At 44.1% G+C, this 15,981-nt stretch overlaps 1 protein-coding gene across 1 annotated transcript in view; it reads left to right on the forward strand.

The window, feature by feature from the left end:
* Positions 1-6: 6 nt before the first annotated feature.
* Positions 7-15,981, forward strand: part of Mfhas1 (malignant fibrous histiocytoma amplified sequence 1) — a gene marked incomplete at its 5' end in the record, with an annotated part of 84,845 nt that continues 68,870 nt past the window's right edge. Inside the window, one exon of the mRNA XM_010621855.3 lies at positions 7-2,884. Coding sequence (XP_010620157.3) covers positions 7-2,884 — 2,878 coding nt within the window. The remainder of the gene's footprint in view (positions 2,885-15,981) is intronic.

Raw genomic sequence — 15,981 nt, forward strand, 5'->3', positions numbered from 1 at the left:
GGCTGCCCCAGGGCCGGAGCCGACCCACTGGAATCCCCCGACGCCCCCCAGCTGGTGCTGCCCGCCAACATCGGAGACATTGAGGTGCTCAACCTGGGGAACAACGGCCTGGAGGAGGTGCCGGACGGCCTAGGGTCAGCGCTGGGCAGCCTTCGCGTCTTGATCCTGCGCAGGAACCGCTTCGCCCGGTTGCCCCCTGCGGTGGCTGAGCTTGGCCACCACCTCACCGAACTTGACCTGAGTCACAACCGGCTAACCGCCCTGGGCACGGAGGTTGTGAGTGCCCTAAGGGAGCTGCGCAAGCTCAACCTCAGCCACAACCAGCTGCCCTGCCTGCCCACCCAGCTGGGAGCCCTCGCCCACCTGGAGGAGCTGGACGTCAGCTTCAACCGGCTGGCGCACCTCCCTGACTCCCTCTCCTGCCTCCACCGCCTGCGTACCCTCGACGTGGACCACAACCAGCTCACTGCCTTTCCTCGGCAGCTGCTGCAGCTAGCGGCCCTGGAGGAGCTGGACGTGTCCAGCAACCGGCTGCGAGGCCTACCTGAGGATATCAGTGCCCTGCGTGCCCTCAAGATCCTCTGGCTGAGTGGGGCTGAGCTGGGCACCCTGCCCAATGGCTTCTGCCAGCTGACCAGTTTGGAGAGCCTCATGCTAGACAACAACGGGCTGCAGGCTCTGCCTGAACAGTTCAGCCACCTTCAGCGGCTCAAAATGCTCAACCTCTCTTCCAATCTCTTTGAGGAGTTCCCTGCTGCGCTGCTGCCCCTGGCTGGTATGGAGGAGCTCTACCTTAGTCGAAACCAGCTCACCTCAGTGCCATCTCTTATCTCGGGGCTGGGCCGGCTTCTTACTTTGTGGCTGGATAATAACCGCATCCGCTACCTGCCAGACTCCATTGTGGAGCTGACTGGGCTGGAGGAGCTGGTGTTGCAAGGGAACCAGATCGCTGTGCTGCCTGACAACTTTGGCCAGCTCTCCCGGGTGGGCCTGTGGAAGATCAAGGACAACCCACTGATCCAGCCACCCTACGAGGTCTGCATGAAGGGGATCCCCTACATTGCCGCCTACCAGAAGGAGCTGGCTCATTCACAGCCTGCAGTGCAGCCACGCCTCAAGCTGCTCCTCATGGGCCACAAGGCTTCAGGGAAGACCTTGCTCCGGCACTGTCTCACGGAGGAGAGGGTAGGGGGAAGCCAAGGAGGAGCGGACAAGGAGAAGAGTTACTCACCTTCTCCTCCCCCTGGGAGCAAGGGCATCGAGGTGACTAGCTGGACTGCCGATGCTTCCCGGGGCCTGCGGTTCATCGTGTATGACTTAGCTGGTGATGAAAGTTATGAAGTGATCCAGCCCTTTTTCCTCTCCCCAGGGGCCCTGTATGTGCTGGTGGTCAACTTGGCCACCTATGAACCATGCTTCTTTCCCACCACTGTGGGCTCCTTCTTGCATCGGGTAGGGGCTCGGGTGCCTCATGCTGTGGTGTGCATTGTGGGCACACACGCTGACCTGTGTGCAGAGCGGGAGCTGGAGGAGAAGTGTCTGGACATTCACCGCCAGATTGCACTGCAGGAGAAGCACGATGCAGAGGGCCTGAACCGTCTAGCCCAGGTGGTGGATGAGGCCTTGGCCCGGGATTTCGAGTTGCGCTCTGCCAGCCCCCATGCAGCCTACTATGGTGTTTCAGACAAGAACCTTCGGCGGCGTAAGGCTCATTTTCAGTACCTGCTTAACCACCGGCTGCAGATCCTCTCACCCGTGTTGCCTGTTAGCTGCTGGGATCCCCGCCTATTGCAACGTCTTCGGGACAAGCTGCTCTCAGTAGCTGAGCACCGAGAAATCTTCCCCAACTTACACAGAGTTCTGCCTCGGTCCTGGCAGGTGCTGGAGGAACTGCATTTCCAGCCCCCGCAGGCACAACGACTTTGGCTAAGCTGGTGGGACTCAGCGCGCCTGGGCCTCCAGGCGGGTCTGACCGAGGACCGGCTGCAGAGTGCTCTTTCTTATTTGCATGAGAGCGGCAAGCTGCTCTACTTTGAGGACAGCCCGGCTCTCAAGGAGCACGTCTTCCACAACCTCACCCGCCTCATCGACATCCTCAATGTCTTTTTCCAGAGGGATGCTTCCTTGCTGCTGCATAAACTACTCCTGGGGACCAATGGAGAGGGTGAGGCTGAGGGGGAAAGTTTCCCTGCTATGGCGCTGCCCACCCCGAACCAGGATGTGCTCCGGGCCACCCAGCTTCATCATTATGTGGAGGGCTTTCTGCTGCATGGGCTCCTGCCAGCCCATGTCATTCGGTTGCTGCTCAAGCCTCATGTCCAGGCCCAACAGGACCTGCAGCTGCTGCTGGAGCTGCTAGAGAAGATGGGACTCTGTTACTGTCTCAATAAACCCAAGGGCAAGCCTTTGAATGGCTCAACAGCTTGGTACAAGTTCCCATGCTATGTGCAAAATGAGGTGCCCCATGCAGAGGCCTGGATTAATGGGACCAACCTAGCTGGCCAGTCTTTTGTGGCTGAGCAGTTACAGATCGAATATAGTTTCCCCTTTACCTTTCCACCTGGGTTGTTTGCACGCTACAGTGTCCAGATAAACAGCCATGTGGTGCACAGGTCGGATGGTAAATTTCAGATCTTTGCATATAGAGGGAAAGTTCCTGTGGTGGTGAGTTACAGACCTGCCAAGGGGGTCCTACAGCCAGACACTCTGTCTATTGCTAGCCATGCATCATTACCAAATATATGGACCGCATGGCAAGCCATCACCCCATTGGTAGAGGAACTGAATGTCTTGCTTCAGGAATGGCCTGGACTGCACTACACTGTGCACATCCTCTGTTCTAAGTGCCTTAAGAGAGGATCGCCCAATCCACACGCTTTCCCAGGTAAGTGAAGAGGGTCTCGTTTTCTACTGTGGTGTGTTTCAGGTTGCAGTTTTGGTGACATTTGTTTCTCGTTTGGCAGAATGTTTACTTAAGCTTATAGGTGCTCCAGGAAAGTTCTTCAGCATAGAGATGTGGGAGCAAGCAAAAGGCAAGTGTTGTCTTCTTCTAATGGGAAGATTGGGACTTCCATAGTCAAAACATCCTATCCCCTTTTCCCTCTTCTCAAATTATCCACATTTGTGGAAGGAAATTTTAGGTGGCAGAGCAGAAAACCTGTGACCTGTGTGACATTAGTCAGTTGCTGGCCTTGGCTATGATGTAAATTAGACACAGGTGGAAGGAAGGAGCCTGAGTTTTAAGTGTCTCGTGTCATGTTCTTTTGTTTAAATTCAGAGTGTAATCATCAAGTCAAAGTTATGGTTCATTTTTCCTGAGAATTCCAGAGAAGATTGTTCTGTAATTGGGTGAATGGCTGATGAGTAAAGACAAACATTTCAGACTGTAATGCATGACTAAATCCTTGGACTGCAGTTTCACCCAGCATACTAGGGCATGGAGGATGCATCTGAAGTCTCTGAGGGAGTTTCCTTGGGGATTTCCTGACAAGTCTGAGGCTTTATAGACATCTTAAGGTTTGTTCCTTGGTAAATGTTCAGAGTTGGAGCTTTCTGGCCACAGTTTATAAGAGATGGAAGGGACAAAAAGCTGACAAAAGTCCCCTGGGGAGTGATTTCCAACACACTTGTTTCTTTTTTCTTTTTTAAAAAAACATATGTAAGTGGGAGAATTCCAGGACTAGTTGTCTGGAATGTTTTTGAGACTGTTTTTTAAAGAGTAATTTTAGTTTTATGGCCAAATTGAATAGAGGGTATGGAGATATTCCATATACGCCCCCAAACCCACTCCACACATAAATACCCTGCCCTTATCTGCACCCTGCACCAGAGTGGTACCTATGTTCCAATCCTTGAGCCTGTGTCAGACTTCATGATTCACATTAGAGTTCACTCTTTTTCGTCAGTATTTTGTGAGTTTGCACAAATGTATAACAGCATATATCCACCATTGTAGTATCATACCTAGTAGTTTCAGTCTCCTAAAAAATCTTGTGTGCTTCACCAGTTTATCTTATCCCAAGTTCTTGCAAACAATGATATTTTTACTGTCTCCATATTTTTACCTTTTCTTTGTCTGGAATTTCTTGAGTCTCTTTAATTAGTCTCAAGCAGGTCTTTCGGTGAGAATTCTTTCTTCATCCTTTGTGATTAGTGATTTTTGTAGAGCTGGTTTGTTTAGTAGCTTTCTAAGTGTCCCAAGCACAAAGCCTGAAACAATAGTATCATTGCCATTGTACACCCAGGTCCCCCACCCCCAGGGTACATCGAGGGGCATGAAATGGAAGACTGAATGCCAGTTTAATCTTTGTCCTCGTCTAAGTACAAGAATGTAAAACCTAATAGTATCAGGAAGGAATTGGATACCAATATTTCCGAGGGCAACATCTTTCCGTTGCCCTAGATCTAGGGTGAGTTTAATTCTTTAGCTTGAAAAAAGCCAGTGTATTGAGTTACCAGTCAACTGAGCCATCCATTCTGTGTGATTATCTGGTGTCTTGTCAGACACAGTCTGTGACTTGGTGGACTCTTCAGTTTGGTTTATATTTGCTACTGTATTTTATTCATGGAAGCAAAATACTTTATTGTATCACTAAGTTGTATAAAGTGTGGTATGAAACAGCTACTTAAAACCCATTCCTAATCCAGAGAAAGAACATTAATAAAATTAGTGTTAACCGCACAGGGAAAGACAAGGTTATTGAACAAGTAAAGTTCTCTGCAGGGAAAGTGTAAGAACTTTCAGAAGTAAACAGTGAGTCTGGAATTTTCTTCTAGCCCTAGCTCTTTATTTTTGATTTGTAGCAGTCATAAATTCCACAAAGAAGCTTGTACTGAGATGCAGAAACGAGCCGATTCTGGTTATTGTTTTTGCCATTTGTATTTCCAAAGGGACACACCTGGTTGGCAGTCCAGATTATGAGGAAGAGATTATTTTTTTCAATGTGTGAAACAAAAACAAGGTTGAAAAATGGCAAAATCTTACACAGTGTATTGAATAGGAGTAATTCATAAGGATATGAATGTCATTTATAATCAGAAGGCTACCTTTTCTATTTGTTTAGGATTGTATTTTTTTCTAAAAGTAAAAGGGTTTAGAATCGTGGAAAAAGGTCATTACATCATTTTTAATTCTTTTATGAAGACAAGGGGAAACGTTTTCTTTTTTTTATATATTTATTGTGATAGCTGTCATTTTTAAGTATAGTCATAATTTGGAGTGAGATGGTAAGAGCTAAAACACTAAAAGCTACTGCAGAACCTGATGAGGGCACAATTATATTGGATGTTCAGTTAGGGTATACCTTAAAAATCCGTTTTGTCAGTGCCGAGATCGTTAAAACACTTTAACAGAAACTTAAATCTATCGGTATCTTTTTGTCTTTTTAAGACATCGTTTTGCTTTTAGGGACACAAAATTGGTTACTAAATTTTACATTCAATTAAAGTATGATGTTCTATAAACTATAAACATTTTATAATGTTGAGAAAACTGGATTTGTAGTTTTTTTCAACTTTGGGGCATTAGATAGTAAACAATAATCTCCCTTGAGATTATTTAGAAGAAACATAAAGTTGCTTTAGTATCTTTTAAAATGCTTTTATGGGAAAAGCCTAGCTTGGCCCTGTCTTGAACTTTCTGGCCTGAACTGCATTTATATAGTTGGCTGAGGGAACTGTTAATGCTAGATTTTTCTTATTTTAGTTTTTGAAATACACTATTTTGGAAAATTCTCATTCAGCAGCCATCGATTTTAAAAGTTCGTGTAGAAAAGATCGTAACACACTGTCAATTACTTGCCTGTCTTATTTAAGACAGTTGGGTTGAGTGACAGGAGATTCTTTGGGAAACGAAAAGCAGGTCTGTGATGATGCATAAGTGTCCCCATGAAAGTCATGCCGCCATTGTGGATCCTGACTACCGCCTGCATCCCAAAGCCAGACTGCCCTTCCTTTTGCTCCTTTTCTGCTCATGACTGGTCCCATGTTCTTGTCCAAAGAGCGTGTTTCTTCTTGTGGGATATTTATGATTTCATTTTATTCTGCCACTGTGACATTTAAACTGGGAAACTCCTTGAAGTGGGACAGTGTATTAAGATTTGGTTTCCAGGACCTTGGCCCACAGCAAGATTCTAGTGCTTTGATATTCCATTTCAGCAAAAGAATGAATCCTATGTTTTTAAATTGGAAGAGTGTCTTAGAGACTCCAACTTGTATTGAATGTGAATTTTCACTAGGTAGCCTACCTTCCAGAGTCTTCCAGGTCAACTTTAGAAATAACAAGAAAGCAACCTAAATCAGTACATTGAATTATTTATTTAGTTTTAACTTTATTTTCTCCTGTTCACTTAGTAATACAATGCTTTTATCCCCTGCCAAGTGCTTTCACCTCTTCAGTTTTCCGCACACCTGAGATAGCTGTCTGATTTCGTTCAGGGTACTTTGTCTTGTTTCTTTGCCATTTATGAGTGTCATGCTATCTCTTTGCTTAGATGGTTCACTGGCTTCCTCTAAGCAGGGAGACACGCCTGAGGCTTTGTAGTCTCTGAGAGAGTCAAATGTTTGCTGAGTGACTGTGTGGTCTTTGTGAGAAATATCTTTGTTATTTTCATGCTATTTCAAATTCCCAGGTAGTGCCATATTGGTAATCTTGCCTTGCTCTGCTTTTCCCCACCCCCAGTGTTGCTCTAGCCTTCTCTTTGTGCATGTATTACTGGTCCTGCTCTTGAATGGGTCCTTCATTTTGACCATTGAAGCAAAGCAAAATTCTTGCCTTATTATATCTAAGTTTTAGAATTACTGTAATTTGAGCATGACCTAGTTGTTTGGATTGAATTAATCACTGCTTTTAATTTCACAGAAGTTATTCAATATCTTTTTTGTTTAGCTTTATTAATATTGATGCCCCTTGGCTTTTATTTTTGAGAATAAGACTCTGAACTCCCTGGGGCTTTGTTTCACATAAAATTAAAAAACCTTAATCATACTGTGGAATAAAAATGTATTGTGTGCAATTTAAAGATCGGAAAGGTCTTGAGAGTGTTTCGATTATTTTAGGTACAGTATTAGGTGCTTCTTTACATGTAGACTAGGATCTCAAGTCCTTCCCTGAACAGGTGGTTTATAATTTCCTAAAGTGTATTTAATTTGTTATTAGTGGACATATTATGTCACAGTTGCTGCCTGTGCCTTTTACTCCCCAGTAAACCTGGCCTATTTCAGTTCTTACTTGTTTACTTCGTCTTAACACCTGGACCAATTATAAAGTGTGCTTCACAGGGCTGTTTTGGGGACTGGGAGGGAATGATTTAGAAAGCAGTTCTTCCTCCATTTCTGGGGAAAAAGTGAGAGGCTTTCCACGTTACACAGAAGAGGATACATGGGGAAAGGCTCTATCCACTTTCTGTAGTTTTCTTCTCTCCCCTGGAGACTGTGTTGGTTAAGAACCTGACCATCCATTCTTTAGGGTGCTTGTTGTCTTTCCGAGACGAGGGGAAGGTGGTTGCCTGGTCTTTGTCTCAGTGGTGCTCCTGTGCCTAGGGTTGGAGAGCTGCTCTACAATCCTATCTCCATAGTGAATGTACCAAGTAGGGTCTGTGTGGGGCAGGCCCAGCCCAGTCTCAGGTCTTCCTGGTTTCCCTATTCTGATTGCAAAGCCAGTCGCCGGGTGGTCATCAATTTACTTTCCTGTGGGTCTGAAGATCCTCACCTCAGTGAGGAGGGATTAGGCACCCCTGCTACAGCCTGGTTCATTCTTCAGTGCTGCTGTGGCATTGAGGAAGCTGGCCCTGTCACCACCCGGAGTGATTGGCGAGCATCCTGACAACCACAGAGAACCTGTGACTTTGAGTTGTTACTGATTACGAGGACCCTGAAGACCCCGTTGTGTGTAAGCACAGCTGTATCATCCTGCATTTACCCACCCTCCTTTGAGTTCTGTGTGTCACCTAGTGGCACAGTACCCTTTGGGGAGTGCCTGGAACAGTGCTGGCAGGGCACCTCTGTGTAAATTGGTTACTCTGAGAGAAATCAAGAAGTTCTAGTGTGTCTTAAGTGATTCCCGGCTAATGATTTTGTTTTTGTTGTTGTTGTTTATGATGTCATTTGTCTTACATCTGTATTTTTAGGGAAGTGTATATGGTTTCCCACATGATTTTTCAGGGTGGATATGTATTGTAGAATGCCAAGGTAGGTTGAGCATAAGACGTGGCTGCTGAAAGCCACCTGCCACCGGACCTCAGGTTCCTCTCCTGGAGGCTGTGGACACCCGCCTCTCCCCGAAGCTGGCAGCTCTTCCTTTCTCACCGAGTCTCAATGCCCTCCCTGACACCGGCCTCTCTGAGGGAAGGCAGAGATGAGGGAGAGTGCGAGGGTGTGACCGGTGGGGATGGAGTGGATGCCAGGAGGCAGGGCCTTTGGGTGCTTCGTCCCAGTGCCGTCGCCTTCCTCCAGGTGCTGCTGCTTTCCGGAAGCTCTGTCCTGGGTTAAGATGGCTGCTTTGAGTCCTTGGAAGACTGTGTGGAAGAGTTGCTGGCTGTAACGCAGCTCCAGTTCCGTGGGTGCTGTACACTGCCGTGGCAGCATGGGTAACAACTCCCAGACTGCTGCCAGCAGGGCTGACTTATTTGTGGAGATGGAGAAGGGAAAATTTTGAGTTATTTTTATTTTTGGCACTAACTGCTTAAAAACGTTTTTTCATTTTTCCTTCCCCAACATAGTCTCCTAGCTGAAAATACTAGGACTTGGCTTCTTAAAGAGTGAATTAGTGAAAAACTGTAAGCTGCATCCTTTTTTATTCTTAGCTGTAAATTTATAGGAGGCGAAGAAGACAAAAGGGGTAGGAAGCGGTGGGTGGCGAAGGGACACAGAGGGTGGGAGCACAGGTACTGGGTACGTGGTGGCGGATATGCAGGGGCATTGTGAGCCTGGAGGTGGGCGCATAGCCACTGGAAGGAACGTTCTGCCTTCGACCCACAGCCATGGGTGCCTGGGCTGCTCTAGCTGTTTCCATTATGTCCGGTTCTTGAACATTGCTTGGAAGAATGGCAAGGAGGAGCCTGAAGCTAGTGATGTCCAAACTGTGCTCAGAGGCTCCTGTGTGGTGTGTGCCCTTCTGCTTTTGGGTGTGGTGGCTCCATGAGTCAGGCATTGCTGCTGCTGCTGCTGCTGCTGCTGCTAGTCCTCCTCCTCCTTCCTCCCTGTCTCCCTTCTCATCTTGAGAGAAAATTCATATAACATGAAACTATCATTTTTGAAGTGAATAAACCCAAGCTGTGATTGGTAGCGCATGCTTGTAATCCCAGATGTTCAGGAGGCTAAGGCAGAAGGATCACAAATTCAAGGATAGCTTGGGCAATGTGGTGTGACCCTGTTTTAAAATAAAATAAAAACAAGGGCTAGGAATGTAGCTCCATGGTAAGGTACCCCTGGGTGCAATCACTTGTACCGAAAAAGAAAAAGTGAGCAATTTCATGGCCTGTCCCACATTTACAGTATTGTTGCCTCTAAGTCAAGTGCTTGTCCAGGCTGAAGAGTGGCTTCCTTCCCGGGGCAAATGGACTGGGAATTCTGTCACAGCCAAGTTCTCGGGGACAGCTTCACTTCCAAGGTAGGGTTTAAGAAGAAGAGTGATTTCTAAGCTGGCCTTGATAGGCCAGCCTTACTTACTGTGGTGGTAGTGGGCATCCTCTTACTGTTGAAAGAAGAAAAGGTAGGAGACTCAGCCCTCGGGTCTGGTGAGTCGTGGATGTGATTGGGCGCTGGTGACACCATGGGATGCTGCAGAGGGTGCCTGGGAGAGAAGCACAAATGAGAGCTGTGTCGTAGCTGTGTTCTGCATAGAGCCTTTTCTTGCATAAAGTTTGAATAGAGCTCCTGGGAAGTTCAGCAAGGCCATGGGTGAATGGGAGGAGAGTGAGGAGACTGAGTGACAGTGGTACAAAATTAGAACGTTAACAGGTGCGTCAGGTAGTTGTGCCATTATAGTGTCACTCTGTCGTGTCACTCATGCATGCTGCCCTATGCACAGGTTTACACTGAAATGTGAGTTTTAGGAGAATGAAGTAAAATACATAACCTTGGCAGTGGGGAGCTAGGGTGGGAGCTTGGTTAATGTAATTGTTGATTCTTCAATATATGGAATCTGACCACACAGAGAGAAAATACTTGTATGTTTGAGAAATTATGGGGGAAGGGAGGCAGAGAGGGAGAGGGAGAGGGCGACGGACAAAAGTCTGGCTTTTGATTTTTTTAATAGGGAAAAAATTATCATTCTGAGAAAAACTGGCTACAGATTTGGATTTGCTTGACAAAGATAAGTAGGTGGGAAGCAATGCCCAAGTCATCCTTTTGATTGATTTGCAGTCTACATCATTTGTTTGCAAGAAATCTCAAGCAGATCTTAAGAGGATTCTGGGAAAGACAAATTGCGTTGTATCTGAGGCTTTCCAAAAACTTCCAAAAGTAATGATCCTTTTTGAGGGAAAGAAATGTCTCTTCTTTAGGATTCTTGACCTTCCTCAATCAGTTATGGATTTGCCCCATTTTAGAAGGGGTGTGAAGACATCAGTCTTTTCAGACATCAAAGACTGAATAGTGACTCCAGAGAGAATGTATATTAAATCAGATGAGGTCATAAATGATGGCTACTTATAGATTCCTTTGTTGAGGCGCTTTCCTATTATTGGCCTATTAAATGTTGAAAGAGTTAAAGGGTTAATCCTTTTAGATCCTCCCTGGTCCTAAAATGAAGCGTCATATGCTATTTAACATTGTTTTAAAGTAGTAGTTTTGTGTTAGTAGCACAAACCTTCATTCCTCCTTTTCTTCCCCTCTCTCTTTTTTTTTTTTCCTTTTTTCTTTATTGGTACATTTTAGGTATAAAGCAGTTACATTCATCATTGGGATCTTATACCTTTACATGGTATATCTTGGTTCTTATTTTTTCTCCATTCCTCTGCCCTTCCTTCACCCCCGCCACCCTTCCCTGTCTACAGAGACTTTGTTTCCATTTTTTTCCTTTTCTCTTATTTTTTCTTTTCCCTTCTTAGCCCTCTCTCTTTCTGCCCTCCAAGGGAGAGTTTAATGTCCCAGCACACTGAAGCTGAAGCAGGAAGACCACAAGTTTGAGGCCATCTGGGACAATTTAAGGACTTAAGAAGACCCTATTCAAGCTTCCCCACAAATGCAACAAAACAAACAAAAAGGTGGGGCTGTAGCTCAGTGAGAAAGTTCAGTCCCCAGGACTGAAAAAGAAAAGGTAATGGAAAGAAAAAAATAAAATCAGAAAAATATTTCTCTTAGGTACTATCATTTCACTTATCAATTTTCTTATTATCTTAATAAGATTCTTTTATTTCATGCCATAAAAGTTATTGATTATATTTATCATCACATCAGTCTTTCTAAGGGTATGGGTTTGGAAAAAACTGTGAGAGTGAGTAACAAGGTGGGATTTTTTTTCTTTTGGCGTCTCATTCAGTCCTCTGGCAACCCTAAGGTGTAGGTTTTGACGTCTTTTTTGGCAGATGACGACGTGGAGATCTAGACCTTGATTCCCCTAGCGTGAGAGCACTCTGGGTTTCTGCCCCTCCCTCTTTCCTGCCTCTGTTAGGTTGGGCACAGCCTCCCTCCTGTCCTTTCACACTCTGCCTCCCTGTTACTTAGAGCTTGGCCTACAGGGAGCTGCCCACATGAGGTCAGTGGGGCTGTGGCTCAGGGAGGGTCCTACATGGCCATCCTGCAGCTAAATGTCGCAGGATGATTTCCAGGGGTGGAGGGTGTTTCCAATTAGAATGACATTAAACAGGCAAGGGCAATATGGAGCACTGGGTGGGCCTGGGTGTGTCTGTGCACAAAAGCACTTAGAAGTTGAAGTATAGAAAAGGTTCCTTCATTTAAATCACATTGCCGGACAGGAGTAGTTTGGAAGTGACCCCTGCTGGCCCACAAAAAGCAGTGGCCTATAGTGATGAGCTTTCAGGGATATAAACAGCCTGCTATGGCACACGTGGGGTAGGTTTGCCGCCACCGGCCCAGTGTGTTTCTTGGCCATCCAGCAGGGCTCTGGGGAAGCTGAGGAAGAGATTTGCTGCTGGGACCATGGGAGACACGGATGATTTGCTGAGCTCTAAGTCTAGTTATTATTGGGCTGGGGGGGACCTCTGGTCTGTGGATCCACGCCTAAGCATTCCCTCATCACTTCCTCTGTGTCTCGAGTACTGGTAGAAAGGGAACATTGGAACATTGGCTATTCTGACAGCCAGACAGCCGAATGCCTGTACCCCTGGGAATGCATCTGAGAACGTTGACTTTCCTTGCTGTAAATCTTACTATTACAGACCCTGCAATAAAAGTGGATTAACACTTTAGGCAGTTTACATCTCACTGTTTTGATGCTTTCTTTGATATAGTACAGACCAACCAAAAACACTGCTTTTATTAACTTTGCATTACTAGAATACCATAGTTTATGCATTTTATTTGTTTGGCCATGAATTACCACACTAAGACAGTGGTTTCTTACATCTTTCATACTATCACAATTTGAGTTTGTCTTCCCTCGCCTCTTACTTTATCAAAATATATTCAAATACATTTTAATTGAAATGTTAAGAAGTGCAGAATGCTTTAAAAATGTATTTTATATTTCATCTGTATTTTCTTTGGACTTGAAATGTTGGATTTTGTTGTTTTTTAAAATCGAAACATTCTCCTGTGTGCTGAGTGGCAGAGGCTCTGTAGGCAGACTTCTGGCTTCCAATCCCATTTCCACCACTTGTGCTCCCTGTGACTTTGGAGTCCTGATAGCTTTTGTCTAGCGGGTGTTCCTGAGCATTGAGATAATAGGGATGGAATGCTTAGAATGGTGTCAGTATGTGCCAAGGAGTCAATTCATACTAGCTGCTGTTTCGACTGCCATGTTCTTAATAAGCTTGTAGAAAAAACTTTTCTTGTCTAATAGCAGGGGTAGAACACAGAGTGATCCCTATTTGTAAATACATTATGCTCTTTTGAAAATTTTTTTTCCCTCCAATTAAAACATACACAGATTTGGAGGATGGAGGAAAAAGAATTGCTTGTAGCCAGTGTGTAACATATTACACTTGATCTTAGCCAGAAGGCTGAGAGGCTGTGATGCGTAACGTAATCACCACATGTTTTGATCTATTTCTTTCACGTCTTTTCCCCCTTAAGCTTTAGATTTTTAAAATTTATACTTATGATCTTATTGTATAAGTAAGTTCCTTTATTTAGACAATGAAATATTTCCTATTTCTGAGCTATTGTGAATGTAGTTTCACAGGTTGTACCTGTATAATAACTATAAATATTTGCGTGATAGTCTTCCCAGTGATTTCACCTTCGTTTACTTAACCTTGTTTAACTTTACTTTGGTTTAACCATGTGGACACTTCAGCTGTTTCTAGTTGGTGTTATTTTGTGGGGATTGTGTTTCTTTGTAAAAGTTCTTTTCTTTCAGAAATCTGAAGTGGAGTCGTGGCCCCGAGAGTACACTTCAGCTGTTTCTAGTTGGTGTTATTTTGTGGGGATTGTGTTTCTTTGTAAAAGTTCTTTCTTTGGGCAGAAATCTGAAGTGGAGTCGTGGCCCCGAGAAGTGATGCCTTTGTGTCTTAGTACGCGTTTCCGCTGCTTTCTCTGGGAGTGGCACTGGGAGGGGGGCACAGTTCATATTCCTGACTGCTTCAGATGCAGGGCCTCTTCCACACTGCGTCCTCTACTCTAATGGTTCACCCAGCACAGCATCTTGCTGGTGGTTCAGAATCCAGATTAGAGAACGTGATTGTTTTGTTGTGCATCAAGGTGTTACTGCTTTCCTGAGTTCTCTGATAATTCCTCTGGGCATCATCTTAGTGGTTTTTAAAATCATTATTGCATGTTTTATCGGTTTATATTCTTCATATATTAGAGACAGTAACCTTTTGTTTGCTGTATTGTATTTAGGCATGCTTTCTAGCTTTTTTTTTTCTTTTTCTTTCTGGTACTGGGGATTGAACTCAGGACCTTGTCTCGCTTGTCTTTGTTTAAAATTTTTTCTGTCTTTTGAAGTTTTGAATTTCACTTGATACAATTGATAGCACCATTTGTGATTTCTTGTAGGTTAAAAAAACCTAGCATTATTGCTTTTCTAAGTGTAGCGTGGTAACTGAAGAAATAACACCATTATCCTCCACCCATATGACTTCAACTCACATTAAAAAAAAAAAAATCTGCATGTGGATAGCAAATTCAGTAGCAAAAGCCCCTTCCTTGTCATGCCTCCCTGAGCTTTTTTCCTCCTTTGTAAAATATTTCTTTTGATATTCAGGGAAAATAAGATATATTTTCCTACATTTTAATCTGAAAATGATCATGTTATGCTCATTGTTTTCAGCTTGTATTTAGTCACTTAAAAATATTTTGGACAGCTCTTCTGGAGGCTGAGACAGGAGTACTATATTGTAAGTTCAAGGGCAGCCTGGGCAACTCAGACTCTGTATTAAAAAAAAAAAACCTGAAAAAAAATATATACACAAACATACAAATGTGTGATGTGTGTAGAGATGCTACTATTCAAGCAGTTATAAACACAAGCAATATAAACATACTGCGTGTGCATATATATATATATATATATATGTGTGTGTAATATTATATTTCGCATAATATTCTGCCAGTGGCTATTCATTGTAGTCAGACTGGTACTGGCAGCCCTTTGAGCCTTTCCAAGATGTTCTATAGCTGATAAACTAAGTAAGTTTCCTGTCTTCCAGAGGTTTAAGAAATATTCAACTTTATTTCTTTCAAGCTTAGCAGTCCCTTGTGCTTAGAACACTCTTTTGAGATGCAGTTAGAAAAAGACAAACCTGAGGATCAGAATGATATGACATATTTAAGAGCCTTAAGAATTATAGAAGCTTAACATGACTTTTAAACAGGGTAGTATTTTAAATTGGCCTTTGTGATACATATTGGAATATCCTTGTTTGCAGCCTAATTATGTATTTCACAGCTTAGTTCATCCATTGTCATGTAATGCAGTGTTGGGACAGCAATAATTACGAACCCTAAGAAAACTTACAGATGAATATCCCCCTGATCAAAATGGGGCTGTGGCAGCAAAAGTAATGCTTTGTCCATGTAAGAAATCAAGGAAAAATAATTGGTGCTGAACCAAGTCTCACTGACTCAAAGCACTGCTTCTGTCATCCTACCCAGCTGTGCTAGTCTAACAAAAATCTGTGGAGGCCAAAGTGACAGTTTCATTTTGTCCCATGTCTCGCCTCTAGAATTCTGCACCGCTGCATATTTTAGAGTAAGCTGCTTGTGCTCTGCACAGGACATGTGCCTTGGCTGTTCTGTCCTCATATCAAGTGGGAATGTAAAATTTAAGAGATTACCCACACTGTTTTTGTCAGTGTATAATGAATAAAGAATGAGTCTAACCCAACATCCTAAAATACGTTTGACATGGCAAAACAGTAAACAATGAAATTGTTGCTTTTGTGTTTAAAAGATACTGGCATATATTATTTGAAGCTAACAAAGTCACTAGTCAGTGTCTTAGAGTAAGAGATTCACAGGGCTCATTGAGCTGTGCAGTGTTTGAAATCCTTCATCTTATCCTAAGTGCCCCAATCAATGCATACAGAATGAGGGAAAGGGCGAGTCATATTTTCCTCTGAACGTGTTATTAAAAAACATATTTGCTTGGATTCTCTTGATTCATGAAATAGCTGAGGTGTTATTCATGAATTGCATGGGAAGAACTAAAAATAGAAATAAATTTTCCAGAACACTGTTATGCCAAAAAGAGCTTGCTGGTCTGCTAGGTGCCAGCCTGTTTTGTGCCCATTGTACAGTGACAAAAAATGGGATGCAAAGCCCCCATGGGGTGCATCTGTCCCCTTCACTAGCACCGCTTGGCTCCAGATGGCCAGTGTATGTTGGGACCCTAGTTGTCCCCTTGCCCTTTTACAAGAT

The sequence above is a fragment of the Fukomys damarensis genome, unplaced genomic scaffold (genome assembly GCF_012274545.1).
Source record: "Fukomys damarensis isolate Sample0158 unplaced genomic scaffold, DMR_v1.0_HiC HiC_scaffold_18, whole genome shotgun sequence".
Lineage (NCBI taxonomy): Eukaryota > Metazoa > Chordata > Mammalia > Rodentia > Bathyergidae > Fukomys > Fukomys damarensis.